This window comes from Cervus canadensis, chromosome 23 (assembly GCF_019320065.1).
Source record: "Cervus canadensis isolate Bull #8, Minnesota chromosome 23, ASM1932006v1, whole genome shotgun sequence".
NCBI classification, from domain to species: domain Eukaryota; kingdom Metazoa; phylum Chordata; class Mammalia; order Artiodactyla; family Cervidae; genus Cervus; species Cervus canadensis.
Genome location: NC_057408.1, coordinates 48088889 through 48111721, shown reverse-complemented (window position 1 = coordinate 48111721; position 22833 = coordinate 48088889). Strand labels below are relative to the sequence as shown.

At 47.4% G+C, this 22833-nt stretch overlaps 1 protein-coding gene across 2 annotated transcripts in view; it reads left to right on the top strand.

Moving 5' to 3' along the window:
• The window catches only part of CABLES1 (Cdk5 and Abl enzyme substrate 1), a 99826-nt gene that overhangs the window by 55829 nt on the left and 21164 nt on the right, over window positions 1-22833 (top strand). The window contains exon 4 of one of the 2 annotated variants that reach the window (XM_043444067.1): window positions 9848-9925. The exons of the other annotated variant lie outside the window; for it this stretch is intronic. Within the exon in view, the coding sequence (XP_043300002.1) occupies window positions 9848-9925 (78 nt within the window). The remainder of the gene's footprint in view (window positions 1-9847; window positions 9926-22833) is intronic. 2 annotated transcript variants of the gene reach the window in all.

The window sequence follows — 22833 nt, the reverse complement described above, 5'->3', positions numbered from 1 at the left end:
GATCCCTGGCTGGGAAACTAAGATCCCACGTCTGCACAGCGCATGTGTGCTCAGCTGTGCCCAGCCCTGCAACCCCATGAGCTGTAGCCCACCAGGCTCCTCTGTCCATGGGACTTTCTGGGCAAGAATTCTGGAGTGGGTTGGCATGTCCTTCTCCAGCAATGACATGAAGTCTTCAAAGAAACTGTTCACACATGTGTGAGCAAACTATTTGTTGTGGTAGAAAGGAGTCCAGGGCCTTGTGTCCTGGCGTCTGGAGGGGACCCTTGAACATTCTGAGGATGGTCAGTGGGGACTGGGAGCTGCCGTTTAGTTAGTAGAGAAGAGCCAGTCAGTATCCACTGTCATCTGCATGAGGACGTTAACTGGAAGTGAAGACAGAGCTCGGCCCTCCAGGAGGAGACACCCTTGAAAATGACAGACATTATGAGGCCAGCGGGTGCCAACAGGGAGCTGACTGCTGGCCAGGTGGAGCTGGGTCATCAGAATGGAAGGTGAGCATGAAGACTGATGACCAGCCACCGGCCAAAGACACGTTCCTGTCCAGTGACCCTCATGGTCCTGTTAGGACAGGACCTCTCCTCTGGGTGCTTCCAGTCTCAGGACTCAAAATGTTTGAGAGCCATGGGAGACAAGAGCCATGGCTTCAAGTGGGCATCACCCTCCCCCAAACATCATTTCACATCCTTTTGAAGTCACCTGGTTTTTTAATGTCTGCCTTGAACACAGTCGATGGCTGCCACATGCACTGGAAGTGCTTCCTTCCTGGGTCTGCCGTGGGAATCATTGCCTTCTGCACAGGCAAAGAAATACTTTTTTGCAGTGCATGGACTGGTCTGTCTCGTCCGTTGACAGAAATTTTCAAGAGACTTAAAAAGATTTGAGATAGTGGACAGAGATGTGTGCCAGAGGGTAGTCTCTCTAAAGTGCGAACTCAGTAGGAAAAACAAAAATATGAAAGATTCCAACACCTTTCATCTGCTTTGTAAAGTAAGATGTTAAAAAAAAAAAAGTGCAGTAAGTGAAGTCAAGTTGTCACTTCTCATTTTATACTGAAAATTGTGGAGGAAACTAGGCGAATGGGTAATAACTAAATTAAAACCTTGTTTGTCATCTCATCAGTTCCGATCTGTCAGCTTCGTTTAGTTTGAAAGATGTGTTGGAGGAAGTAGCACATTTCAAAAAACAAAACAGCTAGTCACCAGCTCTGAACGGGCCTTCTAGAAAGCAGAAATATGTCATCATCGCCTTTTCTCCCTGAAACAAAGCCTTCTGATTCGATAGATGCGTGGCATCTTTTGTGAGACTCCGTGAAATGTCTGCTTCTTCCCTAGCACGCTTTTCTCCTCCCAAAACTTTTGTTTTTTATTAAAAGACTAGACCCCTCCATCCCCCGGCAGCAGTAGGCTGGAAGAGAAGCATCTTTATCAGTGTCGTCATCTGTGTTTATAACCAATTGTCAGCAAAACCTCAGACCTAAAGGACATTGAGTGGATAGACTTGAAGGAAGTGGAAGCAAGGGTTAGTCACTCAGTCATGTCTGACTCTTTGCAACCCAATGGACTGTAGCCCTCGAGGCTCCTCTGTCCATGGGATTCTCCAGGCAAGAATACTGAAGTGGGTTGCCATGCCCTCCCCAGGGGACCTTCCTGACCCAGGGATCGAACCCAGGTCTCCTGCATTGCAGGCAGATTCTTTACCACTGAGCCGCCAGGGAAGCCCTGAGGAAGCCTTTAGTAACCTCCAGACCTCACTGAGACTTCCTGGGCCGAGCCTCTTCTGCCACCAGTGTCTCCCAGAGCTGCTCTCAAACTGATCCATTGATTTTCCTCTGCTTCTTCCCTGGTTCTCTGAGCCACTGGAGGAAGGAGAAGCCGGACCATAGCCACCAGGGACCAGCTGGGGCTGGCACTGGCTCAGCACTGCATGCAGGGTTTATTACAGTCTTATTATCCATATTTCTTGTTTGTTTGTTTCATTAATTAAGTGTTTTGTTTTGTTTTCTGGCCATGCCTTGAAGCATGTGGGCTCTTAGTTCCCTGACCAGGGATCAAACCCGTGCCCCCTGCATTGGAAGCCCAAGAGTCTTAACCACTGGACCGCCAGGGAAGTCCCTATCCATACCTCTTTAAGAAGCACAGCAGGTATGCTGGCTTTTTCTGTGACTCTGCCTGAGGCTTTTGAGAAAATGATTTTCAAATGTAAGCAACCGTGGTTCTCCTGAGCAGATGTATTAATACCTTGCTGAAAAGTGCTCAGCCTGACAATGCTTGTTGCTTCTTTCTAACCAGTTTGATTTACAGGAAATAAAGTGAGTCACAGAAAAAAAAACAGTGTAAGGGGTTGCAAAGGGTCTTCTCTTGGTAATTCTGTCTCAACATTGCTTGATGAGAGGGCCTGGGAACCTGGGAGAGACCAGACCTTGGTCTCCACCAGTGGTACCCGGCCGTCTGAAAGGGAAACCATCATTAGGGCTGGTGGGAGGCCCAAACCACACCCAGGATTTGGATGCCAGTGCTGTCCTGGAAGAGCAAGGATGAGAAGGCCCCAGAGGGGACTTCTGTACCACCGCACTCAGCTGGCCTTCCTCCTATCATTCTCTTGGGCTGGATGATGTCCCCCCAAAATTCTTATGCTGAGCCCCAACCCTCTGTACCTCAGAATTCGACCTTATTTGGAAATAGAGTCGTGGCAGATGTAATGAGTTAAGAAGAGATTGTGCTGGGGGAAGGTGGGCCCCTCGTCTAATGACTGGTGTCCTTATTAAAGGGGGACCCTTGGGGACACACTTGCACACGCGGCCTTGTGAGGGCTCCTGTCCTGCTGCCCCAAGACAAGGAGCTCTCAGAAGCTGGGACAGATCCTGCCCTCAGGGGAGCCTTGGTCTCCACAGCCATGAGATGATTGATTTCAGCCACAGCCAAGGAGCAGGGCACACGGGCTGCTTGTTACAGCAGCCTCGGCGGACTCACACGCTCCCTTAGTCTCGCTGCAGTCTCACGGGCTCTGTCACTTCCTCTCTCCCATCCCCTCTCCTCACTGCATTCCCAGCCCTGGGGGTGCTCACCCAGCCACGGCTCAGTCACCATCGCCGTCGTAACTGCCCCAGGCCCCCCCGAGCCCCAGGTCCAGCTCTGCTAAATTATTCACAGTAACTGCTTGGTTAAGGGGAAGAGGTCAGTAAACAGTGGGCAAAAATACTCACAAAATGACGTACGTAGTTTTCACTTTTGGCCACACAAGTATGTGAGATCTTAGTTCCCTGATCAGGGATCAAACCAATTTCCCCTGCCTTGGAAGCTCAGAGCCTTAACCACTGGACCACCAGGGAAGTCCTAACTTAAATGGTTTAAATACCTCGGATTTCATTTCAGGCACGTTGGCGATCAGCCATTCCACAGGTGTGTGATGCCAGGTCCTTCTGTGTGTTGAGGCTCCTGAGCAGAGTGAGGGGTGACATTGACCTCACGCTATCACTGTTCACACAGTGCTCTAGAGAGCAGCCTACCAGCCTGAGCTTTGGGCGTGCCGTGGTCATTGGTTAAAGTGATTTACAGCGGGGAGTTGGAGACCATGGTGCAGCAAGCAAGGGAAGTCAGTGAAGAGAGTTTCACTGCACATTTTGTTCCTCCACTGGGTCTTCTGCTCCTCCTCTCAGCCTTGTGTGTCTGCTCAATCCATCAGTAGTGTCTGATCTGCAACACCATGGACTGAAGCCCACCAGGCTCCACTGTCATAGGATTTCTCAGCAAGAACCCAGATGGGTTGCCATTTCCTCCCCCAGGGGATCTTCCCAACCAGGGTTCTAACCCGAATCTCTTGCATCTCCTACACTGGTGGGCGGATTCTTTACCACTGACATTACCCGAGAAGTGCAATCCAGTATGACCTCATACCAACTGATCACGTCTGCAGAGACCTTTTCCAAATAAAGCCACAGCCGCAGGGATTAAGACCTGAATATGTCTTTTGGGGGAACGCGGTTCAGTCCACAACACCAGCATTTTTAAGTGTGTTCTCTGTTGCTTCCTTGGCCTGTAGAGAGTGAAATACAGAATTTGAGCATGTGCTTCTACACGGTGTCCAGTACCCACCATGGACCCCTGGGCAGTGGGCACCCCGGGCTGTGTTCATGTATCACTGTGCTCACCCACCGCTGTTGCAAACGTGATTTTCTTTGCTTTAAACTTTCAAAGTTGGTTGCCTGTTTTTAATGTCCTTAAGTGAATACCATTGCTATCATGGAATATTCCACCTGGAAGAGATCAAAACTTCTCACAGCCAACAGAGACTCCCCAGGGGGCTGGAAATAGAACAAGAAGCCAGTTTTTGGCATACGAGAGAACACTTAAGGATCTTGGGTGGAGTTAGACGTTGCCTGGTCAGACACTTTGAAAGCAGATGCAGCGAAAGTGGTCTACAGTCCTGGATCAGCTGTGGTGACCCTGATGCATCTCCATGCTGTTTCTGAGGGCTCCAGCATCTCACAGGCAAAACATGCCTTTGGAAGCTTTGTGGTCTGAAGCTGTAAATTCCCTCATACCAGAAACACTTTCCTAAGCCCGGAAATAGAGCTACATAAAGAAGAAGATCAGACGGTGTTCCAGCAGCCGAGCACACGCAATGTTTCCTAAGGGCTCAGAAAACATGGTTTGTCCAGAGGGAACTCTGCCCGCATGAGCTGCAGCCCTGGGGAACTTTTCCGCTTGCTATTTTTTTTCCCCTCCAGCAGATGTTTGTATGGAAATGTGATCTTTAATTCCTTAAAGACCCATCTCCCCAGAGTTAATCCCTCTTTTGAAGTCCTAATCTTTTGTGTAATGCTTTTTGGTCATCCTGACTCCAAGTGTTATATGTTACAGATGGAAAATTCTGTGGGCTTGTTGCATGACATTTGGGCCCAAAAGAAGATAACTGTAGTGGTGGAGGGGAAAACATGGTGAATTTCCAAAGCCCGTTGGAAATGGAGTTTGGCTGTCTTAACATCATTCCAGACAACTGGCATGTGATTTAATTTTTTCACAAATGCACTCAAAGGAGGCAAACAAATCTGACTTTCTTTGTGAGCATCTCAGTTATGATGGACATTGCCCTGATGCTTGTAAAGAACAAAGCTGCAAATTCATGTGAGCCCTCCAGGTTCTAGATACAGCAGTTGGTCACATGGGACCCATCTTGAGACCCATGCCATTTGAAGTCACTAGAGCAAGAAACTGTCAAGAGCTGGCCACTTGTTGATACTTGTGTGCTCTGGCGAAGACCTCAAGTCCCGCCTTGACTCCAAAGATGTTTTGGGAAACACGTAGGATGTGTTCTTGGGAGCTCTACCTGCTCCTTTCAGCTCTCCAGGGCGTGAAGAGTTGCAGAGCTGTTGCAGGGTGCCGTGCAGGTCTCTACTCTGGATTTCTCCTCTGGTCCCTGCCAAGAGTGGCCATCTAGGGGTAGTTGGACCCAAGAATGGAAAGAAGGTGCCCCAAGATGTTGTCTTCTTTCTTTCCTTCCTTCCTGCCCTCTCCTCCAGCTGCTCAAGAATGGCCAACCAGAGGAGGACCAACCCTCCTGTAATTGATGTGAAACAATCACCTTGTAGGAGCTAGACTAGACCAGGGCATTAGAATAATAGTTTTTTTCTGAATGGGATCCATACTGCCAGCCTCTCCTGCACCTCGAAGTGAGGATCACACAGCAGTAGTGTGAGATTGAATTAATGTTCCATTTAGCTATGGGCACATCCCGGTTGAAACTTTGGAAAGAAGGTTTACATTTATAGTCTCTGATTTTCTTGTTCAGGCTTCCCTGGTTGTTGAGACAGTAAAGAATCTGCAGGAGACTGGGTTCGATTCTTGGTTTGGGAAGATCCCCTGGAGGAGGGCATGGCAACCCACTCCAGTATTCTTGCCTAGTGAATCCCATGGACAGAGAAGCCTGGCAGGCTGCAGTCCATGGGGTTGCAAAGAGTCAGGCATGACTGAGCGACTAAGCACATTTTCTTATTCTATTAAAAATGTCCAAAAATTCTAGAAAAATGGTACTGATGGACTTATTTGCAGGGCAGGAATAGAGATGCAGACATAGAGAACAGACCTATGGACACTGCAGGGTAAGGAGAGGATGGGACGAATTGAGAGAGTAGCTTCCATGTATAAAATAACTAGCTAGTGGGAAGCTGCTGTGTGGTGCAGGGAGCTCAGCCCGGTGCTTCGTGATGACCTGGAGGGTTGGGATGCAGTGGAGGTGGGAGGGAGCTTCAAGGGGGAGGGGACATGTGTATCAGTTCAGTTCAGCCGCTCAGTTGTGTTTGACTCTTTGGGAACCCGTGGACTGCAGCCCCCCAGGCTTCCCTGTCCATCAGCAACTCCCGGAGCTTACTCAAACTCATGTCCATCCAGTCAGTGATGCTATCCAACCATCTTCTGTTGTCTGCTTCTCCTCCCACCTTCAATCTTTCCCAGCATCAGGGTCTTTTCAAATGCATCAGTTCTTCGCCTCAGATGGACACATCAGGGACATGCGTATACCTGTGGTTGATTCATGCTGATGTTTGGCAGAAACCAACACAACGTGGTAAAGCGGTTATCCTTCAGTTACAAATGAATTTTCAAAAAATGTCCAAGCAGTCTCTGTGTGTGGGAAGAAAGGCCACATCAGTAGTGAGTAATGAAGGAAGTGCAGGACCACTGACTAAGCCTGTTGAGTTTGTGCAACACATGCTTTCCTCCGTATGTGGAAGGGTCACAAGGGACTCGGGCTTTCCCCCTGCCTGGGTGCATACCCCCACTGGCGGTGTGTGGAGAACCCCTATCCTTCCATCGAGAAAGGGGCCCAGGCTGAGGGGAGTGGGGGCAGGAGCCGCCTGGGGCTCCTGCTCCTCCTGTGCGGTTGTGATCAGGGCTGTTGTGATCGCTCACCCTCTGGCCCCACCCCACACTCCTCCTGGTGACCTGAGGGCCAGTCTGGAAAGCTGCCCTAGAACATCTTTGATGAAAGCATCCGTGGGTGCCTGGTCAAACCCGCAGGAGCAGATTTTTCTAGTAAGTCTTAGAGAAGAGCAAGGCATTGAGGCCCGGGATGATAAAGTGCATGGTTCAAATCCCCAGTCACACAAGCTAATGCATTGGTTCTGTCACTGACTCATTCATTCCTCATCAGTTAAAGCATTTAGGATCTGATACCTAATTGACTTCCCTCATAGCTCAGTCAGTAGAGAATCTGCCTGCAGTGCAGGAGACCCAGGTTTGATTCTTGGGTCGGGAAGACCCCCTGGAGAAGGAAATGGCAACCCACTCCAGTGTTCTTGCCTGGAGAATGCCCATAGACAGAGGATCCTGGCAGGCTACAGTCTATGGGGTCATAAGAGTGGGACACGACTTAGCGACTAAATCACCACCACCTAATTGACAGGCTTTCCAGGTGGCACTAGTGGTAAAGAATCCGCTTGCCGATGCAGGATATGCAGGTTCAACCCCTGAACCAGGAAGATCCCCTGGAGGAGGGCACAGCAAACCCACTCCAGTATTCTTGCCTGGAGAATCCCATGGACAGAGGAGCCTGGTGAGCTGCAGTCCATGGGGTCGCAAAGAGTCAGACATGACTGAGCGACTCAGCATGCAGGCACCTAATTGACACTTAATAGGTGTGCATTCAGTCTGCCTGAGTAAGCTTTCTGGGCTCTGTTCTCGGAGCTGAAGCTAGGCTTTGAGTCTGTGATATCTGATGAGAAACATCTCCCTGGAGAGAGGAGAGACGGACCTCTGTGTCCCTGTTCACCTTTGTGAGGCTGCGTGTGTTGGCCTTCAGCTGTCCTTTCTCGACCTTTTGCCTTTAGCAGGCCTGTATTATTTTAGGGTCTGAATCCGCAGACTGTTGAGAAAACTTACCTCAACCCAAGAAGGCAGCTCCTGGTAAAAATAGTGAGTATTTATTGAGCTCGTGTTACTTGTCTGGCCCTGTTCTATAGGCTTTACAATATGGGAACTCATTTACTCTTTACACCATTCCAGTGAGATGGCTACTGATTTTTGTTCCATGGTTTTGGATGAGGAAACTATAGAATGAGTGAGCTGCCTGAGGTCGCAGGAAGGTGACAGAGCTGGCATTTGAGGCTGAGGTTGGAGCTTTGGTCCTGCCTTCCCAGTGATGGGCACTCAGGGGCTGCTCTGAAGTACCGCCTTGCCCAGGCTGTGTTTCTGGAGCAACTGTCATGTATGGAGAAGAAGCGGGCAGCAAATGTTTAGCAGCACTTTGCGATCAGGATGTTCCTGGAAATAAAAGCAAGAGTGGGGGCCGCACCATAAAGGGAAAGAGTAACTCAGTGAAAGGGGAGGAAATTCTTCCTGGGGAGGTTACTTGTGAACTGGGTTTTGAAGACTAAATAGGAGTCGCCCAGAGTACTTAGTAAGACACAACAGTCAGAAGAAATAGCATGCAAAGGATGGAGATATGAAACAGCAGGGATTTTTTAAAAGATGAAGGTGGGACTTCCCTGACAGACCAGTGGTTAAGACTCAGTACTTCCAGTGCAGAGGGCACAGGTTCAATCCCTGGTTGGGGAACTAAGATCCCACCCACATGCATGCAAAACAGCGAGTGTACTGCAAGTGCTTCTATCATGGATGAGTGGTAAAGTGCAGGGGAAAATATTGTGTGTGTTGCGACCAGAGAGGCAGAAAGAGCCAGAAAACAAAGGGCCTGGGAACCTGCCTTGCCAGGAAAAGTATCAAAGTGTTAGTCACTCAGTCATGTCGGACTCTTTGCGACCCTGTGGACTGTAACCCACGAAGCTCCTCTGTCCATGGGATTCTCCAGACAAGAATACTAGAGTGGGTTGCCATTCTGTTCTCCAGAGGATCTTCTTGACCCAGGGATTGAACCTGGGTCTCTTGCATTGCAGGCAGATTCTTTACCATCTAAGCCACCAGGGAAACCCCATGCCAGGGAACCTGACTTAATTCTGGGCATGTAGGCAATTGAATATCATAGTTTTAAAACAAGGTCAAAATACCCAAACCTTGAGTACTACTGCTTTATTCCCTGATAGTGATTATTGAAGGAAAAGATAATCAAACTCAGTAAGCTCCATATCTGATGTGTGTTACCATCATGCTGAAGAATGTTGGTTTTTAATCCCTCCCACCATTTCTCCGTTTTTTCATCAGCAATCCTCTTTGGCAAAAGTTATTCTCAGATGCCAAGATAAGTACTTTGGGGAGGTTTTTTGTTTTTTTTTTAATTTTTTTTTTTAAGTGCCTTTGATTGCATAAGAGCGTCATGTAGAACTGTTTCCAGTAGTATCTTTTTAGCAGGAATGGAGGCTAAGACTGATTATGTAATTGTTCCCTCAATTTATTCTCAGAACCTAACACGCCGCCAGCATATGAAAAGCCCTGATGATCACAATGGCATCTGAGTGTCTTTCCTGCTCACGGTTTCTGGCACCGTTGCTTTTGCATTGCTCACTGCAAAGTAGAAATTGGTGGTTTAAATGTGGCAGGACTGTTCACCCAGCATAGGGCACCCTGGACTCATAGCTCCATTGCCCCGGGCTGCCCACAGCCAGCCCCTCCCACCAGAAAATGGATTCATGCACATGTGTTCCTTAGAGACCCTCCCCGGGGTCTCACTGTGTTAACACTGAAATGAGGAGTGGCGGTGTACTTCTGCTGCCCTGAGGTTGCATTTTTGCAAGCAGAACAGAGTACCATCTGTCAGAGGAGGTGGCGGGAGGGTGCAGATACTGCTGTGAATTCCATGAATGCTGAATTGCTATAGAATTTTTTTTTTTTTAATTTAAGACGCTTTGCATTTAGTTTGTTTATTTGTGTTTGTGTTTTTTATTTTTATTTTTTAGAATAGTCCTTATCAGTGGCAGAAGATCCTTCTGTAGTATATTTTCAGTGCTGCCGTATCGGGACAGTACCCAAGTTGGGTATGTATATGCATGCTTGCTTTGTAGCCCTATGGGCGAAAACTTCTGACACCCTCTGTGTGATGTGGCCATGCTTTACATTTCAAAGAGCTTGCCTTGCCAATTCAGTGTTTGTAAATTTGAAAGAAAGAAAAAGTTTCACTTTCTTTTCAGCCAAGAAGCTTCCTTGTTGTTGCTATTTGTGTGTGTGTGTCTTACCACGTTGCCTGCAGTTTCTAAACCTCTTGAAATACTATAAGGCAAGAGCAATCTGCGGCCCACCCGTCCTGCAGGGCCTCGTCAAGGTAGGTCAAGAAAGAAATCAGACAAACGGGTGGCATTCCTGCATCCTTGCCCTTGAACCGGGGGCTGGACAGTGACCAGTGAGCTGCAGCAAATATTAAGGCAAAGCAGTATTGGAAGAGACCTGTGTGATTCAGATGGAGGAATGCACGCACCTCTCGATCAACAAGCCCCTCCCTTGCTCTAAAAAGAACTAAGTGATGCTCTGACATGGCAAAGCCCCGCCTCCTCATTCTGCATCCCGGAACTCTGTGTTGTTTCGCCTCTCCACCCCTCACCCTGAGTCTGACTCCTTCGCCCACTCACCTGTTCACTGCGTCCACTATTTGTCATCAGGGAGCTGTTGGTATTATTTAGGGCAGGACAGGTCCCTGTGGAGGATGACAGGAGCACCGTGAGATGGCAGGTCTGGTTTCTGCAGACCAGATCTGGTGTTGCCCTCTGGTCACAGTGACACCTGACTGTTGCCCGTTCAGAGGGCATTATGCCCCTGACCATTCACTCCTCTCCCACCCGCTCCCGTGGGCTCTGCCTGGTCATTCTGCATTCACCGTGACCTTCCCTTCCCCTCCCCACCCACCCCCCTACAGACCTGTCAGACTTCCAGCCTGTTAAACTCACTCTGATCTTTATTCTTACTCTACACCAAAACCTCCATCATGCATCTTATTCATGGAATACTGACTATTATTAGTGCTAAGTCGCTTTCAGTCATGTCCGACTCTTTGTGACTCCATGGATTGTAGCCCACCAGGCTCCTCTGTCCATGGAATTCTCCAGGCAAGAATACTGGAGTGGATTTGCTGTGCCCTCCTCCAGAGGAGATCGAACCTGCATCTCTTATGTCTCCTGCATTGGCAGGCGGGTTCTTTACCACTAGTGCCACCGTAAGAACAATAATAATCTTACTGTTGTTGTTGTTGTTGCTCAGTCATGTCCGACTCTTTGTGACGCCATGGACTGTAGCATGCCAGGCTTCCCTGTCTTTCTCTCTCTCCCAGAATTTGCTCAGACTCATGTCCATTGAGCCGATGAGGCCATCCAACAATCTCATCCTCTGTTGTCCCCATTCTCCTCCTGCCCTCAATCATTCCCAGTATCAGGATCTTTTCCATTGAGTCAGCTCTTCGAATCAGGTGACCGAAGTATTGGAGCTTGAGCATCAGTCCTGCCAGTGAATAGTCAGGACTGATTTCCTTTAGAATTGACTGGTTTGATCTCCTTGCTGTCCAAGGGACTCTCAAGAATCTTCTCCAACACCACAGTTCAAAAGCATCATTTCTTCCTGTACATAAGGCATTGAGATTTCTCCTCAGGTATCCCCCAGCTAATTCATTAAAGGTCATCTGGCGTGGACAATGCGCCAGCTCACACCAGCTCACGTGAGCTCAGTGACAGGGACCGCTCTTCAGCTCCCAAGATAGACTTTTAGAGCCAGAAGGAACTTGGAGACTGTCTAGTCCTGTGGTTTGCAGGCTTTTTCTTTTTTAGCTGAAGAAGCCATTCTTCCAATGCAAGTTTACACAAAGTACCAGTAAATAAAATCCCTAACAGCAGAGTTAACCCAGCAAAGTGGGAGTGAGGATGAGACGCCCACTCATGTCCACTCTGTCCCTTGTGGCCCCATTAGGGAAACCACAGTCTTTATCCATCCCTCAAGCCAGGGAGTCGTCAAGTGCACGGGAGAGAGCTGGCTCAGGCTGGATCCTCAGTCCTAGCAAATTAATAACCAGCCTTTCTAGGCCCAGGCTTACTTGTCTGTAAAATCAGCTATAATGTCAACCTCAGAGTTTTGAGAACATTAAGTGGAAGATTAACATATGAACACTCTGCGTACCCTGCCAGGCTACAGTAGATACTCATTAAATGTTAACTTTGGGAATGTGTTTGTTGGTCACAGAGCTACTTCATCACCCTTTCTAGATCTGCCCCTATATGGCGTTCTCACTCCTCTTCATGGGGAGTTAGCCGGTGCCTACAAACACAAACCCAAGGGATTCATCTGCTCCTGGACTTGGTCTTTGTTTTCCTCAGTGATACATCATTATTTTTAAAAATTGGGGACTTCCCTGATGGTCCAGTGGTTTTAAGAATCCAATCCGCTTTCCAATGCAGGGGATGCAGGTTCAATCTGTGGTCAGGGAAGATCCCACATGCCTCAGGGCCACTAAGCCCCAGTGAAGCCAAATAAGTAACTATTAAAAGGACCCTGGTGGCTCAGTTGGTAAAGAATCTGCCTGCAACGCAGGAGATCCGGGTTTGATCCCTGGGTCAGGAAGATCCCCTGGAGAAGGGAATGACGACCCACTCCAGTATTCTTGCTTGGAGAATCCCATGGACAGAGGAGCCTGGCGGGCTACAGTTCATGGGGTCGCAAAGAATGGGACAGAACTGAGCAAATAACACACTTCAAAAAGAAAAAAAAAAATCTGGAAAGTACATAAAAACAGAAGGAAGATGAAAATTACTGAGCCTCACCTCAAAGCCATCATGGATATTTTGGTATATTTCCTTTCAGTCTTTTTTTTTTCCTCCATTGGAACATGTGCTTGTATGGAATATGACAAGATGATTGTTCTGTTTTGATCTTTCTTGCTGGTGGTAAGAGGCTCTGCCAGATCCCACCTTTCAAAACAAGCTATTGGAAGCTGATTGCTGAGAAGAGGAACAGATGTTGCCTGTCTTTTTCACTATAACTGAAACATCAAACCTTCCCATAGCTGTAAACACTCTTCTCAGATTAAGCTTGTAAATTATGCCATTTTCTGGGAAGAGTCCCAGCCTTAAACCAGCTCCCCTTCTCTCAACCAGTTGCCAAGCCCCGACTGAGTCTTGTTGCTTTTTATCCACATTACTCATTGCCTTCTCTTTCTAGCATGGATTTGTGGTTTGGCTTGGCGACCCTCCGCTTATAAAGTGAATCGTAAGCAGGATGCCCAACTTTCCTGAGTAGGCAGATCCTACTTGATAAACAGCTCATCCACACTTCTAAAACCATTGCCCCTCCTCCTGCTTCTCAGCTCACACCCCATCCTCTGGGCTGGTGTGCCATCACCATGGGAGCTGGAGTGGAAAATCTGGGAGCTGTAAAGGCATCTATGAGTTCAGAATTAGAGAGAGAGGAAATTGTGAAATGGAGAAACAGCTTGGGAGAAAGGCTCCTGCAGTCCTGAGGAGAAAAAGCAAATTCAGAGAGGGAGGTGGAAATAATGCAAACTTGACCTCTTTTAAAATATTATGGAGGGTTAGCCCCAAACCAGGAAACCACAAGAGAAACCCAGCTTCATCTTATGTCTTCACCATCTTTCACCCTCTGAGCTGTTGCTCTTGCAACCATATCTCTTGCTGGTACTGTTGGCTAGTTGAGCCACGCTGCAGGCCAAAAGGGCACTGTGTGGGCTAATTGCCATTTATAACACTGCATCAGTAGAGAATGCGTTCTGAGTCCAGAGGGCTGACTCGAAAGCTTTTGGATAACAACCCGCTGGTGAGTGAGACATGCAGGCATTGTGTTGGGGACCAGCCCAGGGATTGTCCCTGTGCATAAGGGGAGTGATGTGGGTGCCCACATACTCTTACTTCCTGAAACATGTGGACATCCGTAGGTATTTCTGTATGTATGATATGTGTGTGTGTGTGCACGCAGTTGTGTCTGAGTCTTTATGACCCCATGGACTATAGCCTGCCAGTCTCCTCTGTCCATGTGGTTTCCCAAGTAAGAATATTGGAGTGGGTTGCTACTTTCTTCACCATGGAATCTTCCTGATCCGGGGATCGAACGGGTGTCTCCTTCATTGACAGGCAGATTCTTTACCATTGAGCCACCTGGGAAGCTTTCATATGTATGGATCCAACCAAAACGAAGTAGGAATGAATCCAATTAACTTGTGATTCAGAGCTATGTAAGAAGATGACCAAACTAGTGATTCCAGCAGAAACCAGTTTCTGAGACGTGTGTGGGTACAGACTCATTCAGATAACCATACCAGATTGAATGATAGTCACTGGGTTAATTTTATGATAAATGTATCAGAGGGACATCCCTGGTGGTTCAGTAGTTAAGACTTTGCCTCCCAATTCAGGTTCTATCCCTGGTCGGGGAACTAAGATCTCACATGCCTCTTGGCCAGAAAACCAGCACAAGGAAGCAATATTGTAACAAATTCAATAAAGATTTTTTAGAAAATAACAAATGTATCAGAAACCATATGATGAAGAAAATGGCTTCCCAGTGGAGCACAGGTTACCTCTGGGGGGCGTGATATAACATAGCAGCTTCCACATGGTGTTTATGTGCTTCGCTTCTTGGCATTGGGGAATTTGAGATGAGGTCATCCTCTTGGGTCCATTTCCTGAGTTGATCATTTTGTGACACAGAGGACAGCTTCTTCTATTCTTAGAGAGGGCCTCCAAGCCTAAGTGCTGCCTGCCTTGCTCCCGGCCCATCCCCCCTTCCTCCCCACCCATTTTCGCCAAAAACATCTCTCTTCATTGTGGAAAATTGCACATTCACAAATTGTGTTTCTTTCCTCACACCAAGCATATTTCCACACAGAGACAGATTCAGGAATGATCTCATGGATGAATCATGCTATTACCCCGTTGTTTATAGGCACTGCCTTTAGACAAAGATTTTGGTGTAAGCTGTGGTAAGGTCCCTTCATTGTCTGCCAGTTACCCAAGTGGGGAGGAGGGGTGGTTTATCAATGAAGTGCTGAGTGTGAAAGCGGCTGGACTTCTGGACTAAAAGCTGCTTTGATTTCACTTTTTCCTGTCAGTCCTGGGCATTATTCCATCAACTAAGCCATGAGTTAACAGTGTTCTGCTCTGACAGAAGGGAGCAGGCCCAATCCAAGATGGCGGCTGTTCCATATCTGACGAGGTGACACATAGGACCTCTTAGACGATGATAAATGCTGTGTGGTTGAGTTCCAGTGGATGTATGAGCTCTTAATTAAAATGAGCCCACAAGTGGCATTTTCTTTCCTAATCCAGCTTTTTAAGCTTTGCTTTGTGCACCACAAAGCTCTCTTGTTTTTGCAGGATCTGGAAATCCTGTTAATATTTAATAGGCTTTTAAATTATTTACACATCAATGTTCAACCTATTGTGATCCTTTAAAGAGCAAGTGCCCAGTGGAGCTCCAGGCTGGCATTCCAAGGTCTCGAGTTTAGAACACCATGAGAGGAATGACTAGGGATAAAAGGCCATCCCCACTTTGGAAGCAGAAAGCCATGGAAAAGTTAACTGCCCACACACACAATTTTTCCCTCTATTTCCCAGGTATTAAGTAGTTAAAGCCTTTTATTTTAAAAGTAAGAGGAATATTAGTTCATATGCTCCCTAAGGAAAGGGTCTTCACTTGAATTTCTTGTTATCTAGTAGGGAATCTTGTTTGATCAGCTTCATGTACTATGGCTCAGTGAGCTTTTAAAAAGGAAACAAAAGATCATTTTGCCTATTACATAAGGTGAAATCAAGAGTTGGCCATTGTGTGGTTAATAGCAACCTGGGTAACCCCCTTTGGGCATCAGAATATCTAGATTGGCCATCTGCTCTGGTCGGTTGACTTCACAACTGTGCATTCACTTTATGCCGTGGGAGCCAAAACTAAGACAGAGGTCCAGGGGGTTTCCAGTGTGGAGCTTTCGGGAGAGCTACATTGAATGACTTCCAGTGCTATCCTGTGAAGGAGAGGTTTACACCCCCCAAAAGAACCAGCCTATATTTCTGCTCCTTGTTTAAGGGTACAACTGCTGATTGGATGCATCCCCCAGTGCATTTTCATCTTCTGTTTTAGCCTCCCCCCTTCCCCATCCCCCCTCCTTGAATTGACAGCATCCACTCCCCATCCCCATTGGCCACACGTTGTATTAAAAAGTCTGTGCTGAGTTTTCAAAGCATGTTTCATGCCTATAGCTTCTGCAAAAGTTAACAAACTTGAATGAGAAATGAGCTCTCGTAGCAAAATAAGTCCGAGCTGTAGCATCCCCCAGACCTGTGAAAGAGAAGGAATCAGACCTTTGCATTGTCCGCAGTTTCTTAACTAGTGGTTTCTGTCGGCACATCTGCCCAAATAAGGTTTTCTTCTGTAATCTGATTGGCCCTGTTTGTCTCTGAGTGCACACAATAGCATTTCAACCTTAATGCATACAATTTTGGACAATATCCACATCTGGTATTTTTGAACCTGCCTCATTCCGTTTTCAGAAGCAGGTAGAACATAAATAAATTGACATTTGAACTCTCGAGATACCTGGGGAAAAAATAATCTCCTAGGCTTTTCAGAAAAATAGAAATGTCCAGCTTCAGTTTGCTTTTAATTACTTTCCACTACAGTTTTGTTATCCAGCTCAGTCTCCTGGTACTGGAGGGTTAATGCTGGCATTTGAGCTGAAAAGATATTTCTGTTTTCATATGGCATTTTGATGAGAATTCAGAAGGATGATCTTAGAAAGAAAACATCAAGATTTTATCACTGCTCCTCTGGGACTTCTGCTTAATTCTTTTCCACTGTTGTTTCTAGAGGACTGTCTTTGGGTAAACCAGTAACATCATTCAGAACTCCTTTCTAAGGTTAGCTTCAACCCTTGAATCCCAAAACAGCAGGGCATCAAGGGCCACGGGTCTCTTGCTTGCTTTACACTCACATGTAAGCCCCGAGCAGTTGCTGCGTCTATAAGTTAGGAGCCACGATATGAAGTTGCTGTTTATGTGAGTCAGACAGACAACAGCAATTTCATATGGTTCCTGTTAATGTAGTCATCCCACGGTATCCACAGGGGACTGGTTTGAGGATCCCTGGTGGATATTGAAATCCATAGAAGCTTAAGTTCCGTATGTAAAATGGCGTATTTGTGTATAACCTACACACATCCTCCTGTGTACTTTGAATCGTTTCTGTGTATGTGCGTGCTAAGTCGCTGTAGTCGTGTCTGACTCTTTGCAACACTATGGACTGTAACCCACCAGCTTCTTCTGTCCATGGGGTTCTCCAGGCAAGAATACTGGAGTGGGTTTCCATGCCCTTCACCAGGGGATCTTCCTGACTCAGGGATCGAACCCTTGTCTCCAGCATCTCCAGTACTAGCAGGTGGGTTCTTTACCACTAGCATTGCCTGGAAAGCCCCTTGAATCATCTCTAGGTTGCTTATAATACCTAGTACAATGTAAATGCTATGTAAATAGTTGCCAGCACGCAGCAAATTCAAGTTTTGCTTTTTGGAACTTGTTGGATTTTTTTCCAAATATTTTTGATCCAAGGTTGGTTGAAACCATGGATGCAGAACCTGAAATATGGAGGGTTGACTGTATATGGTTTCGGCAACTCTTATAAGAGCACTTAGCTAAGGCACCTCGAGAAGTTTGTCAGCTTCTCTATGAAAAATGTTTAAGATCCCAAGAGTCTCAATATGAACAAATTCAAAAGCTGTTAAAGAGATGACATTATTGATGTAGATGAGATATGTTTCATTTTCCGTGCACATGTGGCTGTGTAAATGGATGTGTATACGTGGGCGCTCTTAATTCAGTCTCACCAAAACAGCAGCCCTGAAGTTAGTGACAACCTCTTCCTGAAAATGAGGCAGAGAAAAATGAACAAGTGTGCCCTTGGCCGCCACCACGAAGCAGTCAGTTTTTCTAGAGCAGTCGTGATATTTATAACCATGTCAGTGAAGTTTCTGAAATGTGAATATAGCCAATATTGGTGCAGCAGCTTCAGTCTGCAGGAAATATCTTTTTAGTTAATAGACATAATGTAAACTCCCTTCTACAAAACCGGCAGGGAATTCAGACTTGATTATCACTGGGCACCACCCTTCTCTCCAGGAGGCACGAAGGGCCTGGGATGCTGTGAACTTGGGGAGCACTGTTGCTCACTGTCCTTTGTGTGCTCCAGCATCACCAAAACCCCCACTGCCGTGCCCCCCATCTAAACAGCCCCTCAGAGCAAAAGAATGTGCCACTCTGTGCCTTGTATAGGATGTGAATTTTTATCTCAGCTGGGAGCTGTGTTCCTGGGGTGCTGATGGGGTGCAGGGCATGGGTCCCCTGTTACCGTGGGCATCACAGTCCTCATTTCCTCCCCACGGAGGGTAGACCTGCTGCACTGGCTCCATCCACGGGGTCCTGCCTCTCTCCCATTCACTCCGGGGCTCCTAACAAGGACTCTTCCCTGAGCTGGGGCCTAGGTCGGAGACATCCCTGGAGACAGTGGGCAGAAAGTGGCCAGGCCACCTCGGGAAAGCCGACTTACTAATCCCGTACAGTAGCCGCACGTGGCTATTTAAATTTTAACTAAAATTAACCAAAAGTAAGAATTCAGTTCTTCGGTCGACTGGTCACACTGCAAGTGCTGCATTGCCATGGGTGGCTCATGCCTGCCCCGCGGGACGGCTCAGAAGGAGCACCATCCATCGCTGAGGGAGATTCTGTTGGACTGTAATGAGCAGTGTGTGTTTTCTCAGTAGCCGTCAAGGGTGGACGCACTCTTTTCCTGTCTCACTTTCATTCTCAGCGTGCCGTAGTTATTTAGAAAGTAGAATGATACAGGTTAAGCTCCGAGGGTGCAAAGTGGTGGCTGTGATGTATGCAGGGGGCACAGTAATTCTCCAGAGATGGGTTCCTGTGGTCAGGGGTGCTGGAGTTTTGCCCATAGAGCTCTCTCTTCCATGTGGTCCAAAGTGTCCGTGAGGCACTTGGATAGGCTAAGAACCCCTGTTCCTTTAAATTTTTTAATAATTTTATTCATTTATTTGTGGTCGTGCTGGGTCTTTGTTGGTGCTCGCCGGCTTTCTCTAGTTGCGGTGAGTGGGGGCCACTCTTCGTTGCGATGACGGGCTTCTCATTGCGGTGGCTTCTCCTTGTGGAGCACAGGCTCTAGGGCATACGGGCTTCAGCAGTTGCAGCACATGGGCTCAGGAGTTGTGGCTCGCGGGCTCCAGAGCACAGACTCTGAAGTTGTGGCGCACAGGCTCAGTTGACCCACAGCATATGAAATCTTCCCGGGCCAGCGATCGAACCCGTGTACCCCTGCAGTGGCAAGTGAATTCTTATCCACTGTACCACCAGGGAAGTCCTCCCTGTTCCTTTTAAGCAGGGCTTGGGTTTATCTCATGGAGAAGAGTCTTGCATTTCATGTGCACATAAAGTATTTTTGTTATGGCTCCATTTCTCACAAGGGAGGAGTCGAGAATGGGAGTGTGTGGAAGCATGGAGGGACTTTCCTGGCGGTCCAGTGGTTAAGACTTTACCTTCCAATGCAGGGGACATGGGTTTGATCCCTGGTCGGGGAGCTAGGATCCCACATACCGCTAGGTGCTGCCAAAATTTTTTTAAAAAGAAGAAGGGGAGTGTGGAGTAAAAGTGGCTGGTTTGGTTCTGCAAACTGGGATCTGTGCTTCTAGCATCAAGGGGCCAGTTGGCAAAGGCAGGGCTGCCCCGGGGAAACACTGAGCCTGGGAGCAAATTGAGACAGATGGAAAGGGGCACAATGGAAAAACACCCACCATCTGTGCCATCTTTATGAACCAACAAGGAGTCAGTTGACCTCCGCTCAGCAAACACTTCTTTAAGCATCTTTACACCTCAGACGCTAGGTGGACGAAATACAGATGTGGACTGAGACTCTGTTCCTGCCTACAGCCAGCTCTCCATGTAGGAGCACTCTTCTTTTTTTTTTTTAACTTAAAATTCTTTTAAGTTTTTAAGATTTATTTTTAATTGAAGGATGATTGCATTACAGTATTGTATTGGTTTCTGCCAAACATCAACATGAATCAGCTGTAGATATGCATATATCCCCTCTCTCTTGAATCTCCCTCCCACCTCCCTCCCCACCTCAACCCTTTAGGTCTTTACAGAGCCCCAATTTGAGTTCCCTGAGTCATGTAGCACATTCTTATTGGCTGCCTATTTTACATATGGTAATGTATGTTTCCTTGCTCCTCTCTCCATCATCCCACCCGCTCCTTCCTCCCCACCCCCACCACCGTGTCCATATGTCTATTCTCTATGTCCGTGTCCAGGAGCACTCTTAATAGGGACCTATCTGAATACGCCTTAGTTCTTTTAATCTTCTCATCCCATAAAGATATTTCCTGCTCTTGTATTCATTTCAGTCCTAAGGAACATTCTCCATCTGGGTGAAGTAGAAACAAGGAGGCAGTTGTCTAGGAGCTGGAATTTGAGGCACATGCTTTCTGGGTTAGACTTTGGGAAAGCAGTAAGTCTGAGGAAGCGTGTTGTGGGTCCTTTAACAAAATACGGGTTCTGCTTCTTTGTGCCAGCTCACCTCCTGGTCTTCCACCGCTGGGCCACTCCATCCTTTCCCACCACAGCTATTTTTGCCTCTTGTTCTGGTGCTTGCTCTGAAGGCATTTCCCTTTTTAGGGCCCTTATTCAGTCATCGTCTTTGTCCTTAATTGCTTGAGGAAATTTTCTGAGAGTCGCCCCCGGTGGCTCACGTAGGAGGCGAGGCAACCGCGCACTTAGTCTCCGGGGAACTTGAGGTTCTCGTGGTCTTGCTGAGCCCTGCTCTGCTCCAGCCCACCTGGTCCTTCCCGCCTTGGATTTGAGGTCAATAACTGGGAAGCGGGGCTCTCTGTTGGCGTGGCATGTTCATAAGGTGATGTGACTTAAATCAGCTGGGCCCTCAGAGCCCTCAGGGAGTGTGGTCCTCAGCAGAGGAGGCACCCGAGGTGGACTCAGACACTTCCCCAGAGCACTTCTATGACTCAGAATATTTGGGGGTCTTTCAGTGGGCTTCCCTGGAGGTTCAGACAGTAAAGAATCTGCCTGCAATGCAGGAGACCTGAGTTCTATCCCTGGATCGAGAAGATCCCCTGGAGAAGGAAATGGCAACCCACTCCAGTATTCTTGCCTAGACAATTCCATGGGCAGAGGAGCCTGATGGGCTACAGTCCATGGGGTCGCAGAGTCGGACATAACTGAGCAACTAACACTAACATATATATATGCACGCACACATACATACACATGCACTATATATATAAGTATAAAGTTTGAAGACTGGGATGGGTTGGTTGTTTTTTTCTTTCTGCATGATGTTAGTGTTGATTCCAAAAGGGGCTGCAGAGACCTTTTGATCTGGGCAGAACCATGGCCTCCCAAGGAGACTACCTTAGAAAGTGCAGTACTTCCTAGGTACAGGTCTTGGGTGTTTCTTTTGAAAACTGTCATCAATCAGATAGGATTAGGGTGCCAGTCCATGCCTGGAACGCCCATAGACAAGGATGATTGCTTAACACAGTGAAAAGATACTTTTTTTTCCCTCCTGGAAGGTGGGAGGGACGGCCTCTTGTCTTTCTTCCTCACCACACACCGGGCTCTCGTTCTCTCCTCCCATGATTCTGTCACCTTTGGCCTAGAGAGTCTGGCCTTTACATGGTGTTTATTCTTGCTTAGGTTGTAGGAGACGTCTCAGAGTGTGGCAGTTCCCTCCGGGCCATAAGGCACGTATGCTGCTGGCCTGGGGCAGCTTAGACTAACAAGGCTGCGTGTGGAGCCCAGCTGGAAGAGGGAGCTTCCAAACTTAGTTCCAATCCGAATCACCTGGGAGTATTTAAAACTCAAGCCGACCAGGTTACGCCCCATTCAACTGAATCAGAATGAACATCTGGGGACGCGGGCCAGACACCATACAGGCACACCTCGCTTTATTGTGCTTCACAGACACTGCTTTTTTCTTTTTTTTCCTTTTATGGATTGAAGGTTCGTGGCAGTCTGCATTGTCAGATGATGGTTAGCATTTGTTAGTAGTATTTTTTTAATTAAGGCTTGTACATTTTTTTTTTTAGACATAATGCTATTGCAAACTTCATAGACTAAAGTGCAAACATAACTTTTATAGCACTGGGAGACCGAACAATTTGTGTGACTTGCTTTGTTGCAATATTTGTGTTGTTGGGGTCATCTGGAACTGAACCTGCAGAATCTCTGAGATGTGCCTGTAGTTTGTCAAAGATCCCAGGCGATTCTAATACGCAGTGAAAGTCTTAGAGCTCCTGTAAGGAGGGGGATTGGCCTTGAAAATGTGAATAGTTACCCGCGAGCAGAGCCACAGCCAGACCCAGGGAAGAATGCTGCACGAAATGCTGCACTGGATACAACACCAGGGTCTACAGCCCACTGTCAGTGGGGACCTTGGCGAGCCGGTTACTTGCACTGGACCTCATTTTTCTCATCTGTAAAATGGGACAATAGCAACGCATGTCCAATAAGGTGATCTTAAAGAATGAAAAGGAGGATGTGTGAAAGTAAATTAGGAAGTGCTTGCTGGTAGTAGTGGTAGTAATGTTAGTCGCTCAGTCATATCCGACTCTTTGCGATCCTATGGACTGTAGGCTGCCAGGCTCCTCTGTCCTTGGGATTCTCCAGGCAAGAATGCTGAATTGGACTGCCATTCCCTTCTCCAGAGGATCTTCCTGACCCAGGAATCGAACCGGGGCCTCTTGCGTTGCAAGCAGATTCTTTACTGTTTGAGCAACACGGAATAATGTAATGGACATTATTCTTTTATAGAGATAGTCATTGTCTGAGTGGCCCAGTAAGGTAGCTGGGGTGGCTGTTGTGGCATTAGTTCCTTCATTACTAGTAATAAAGCT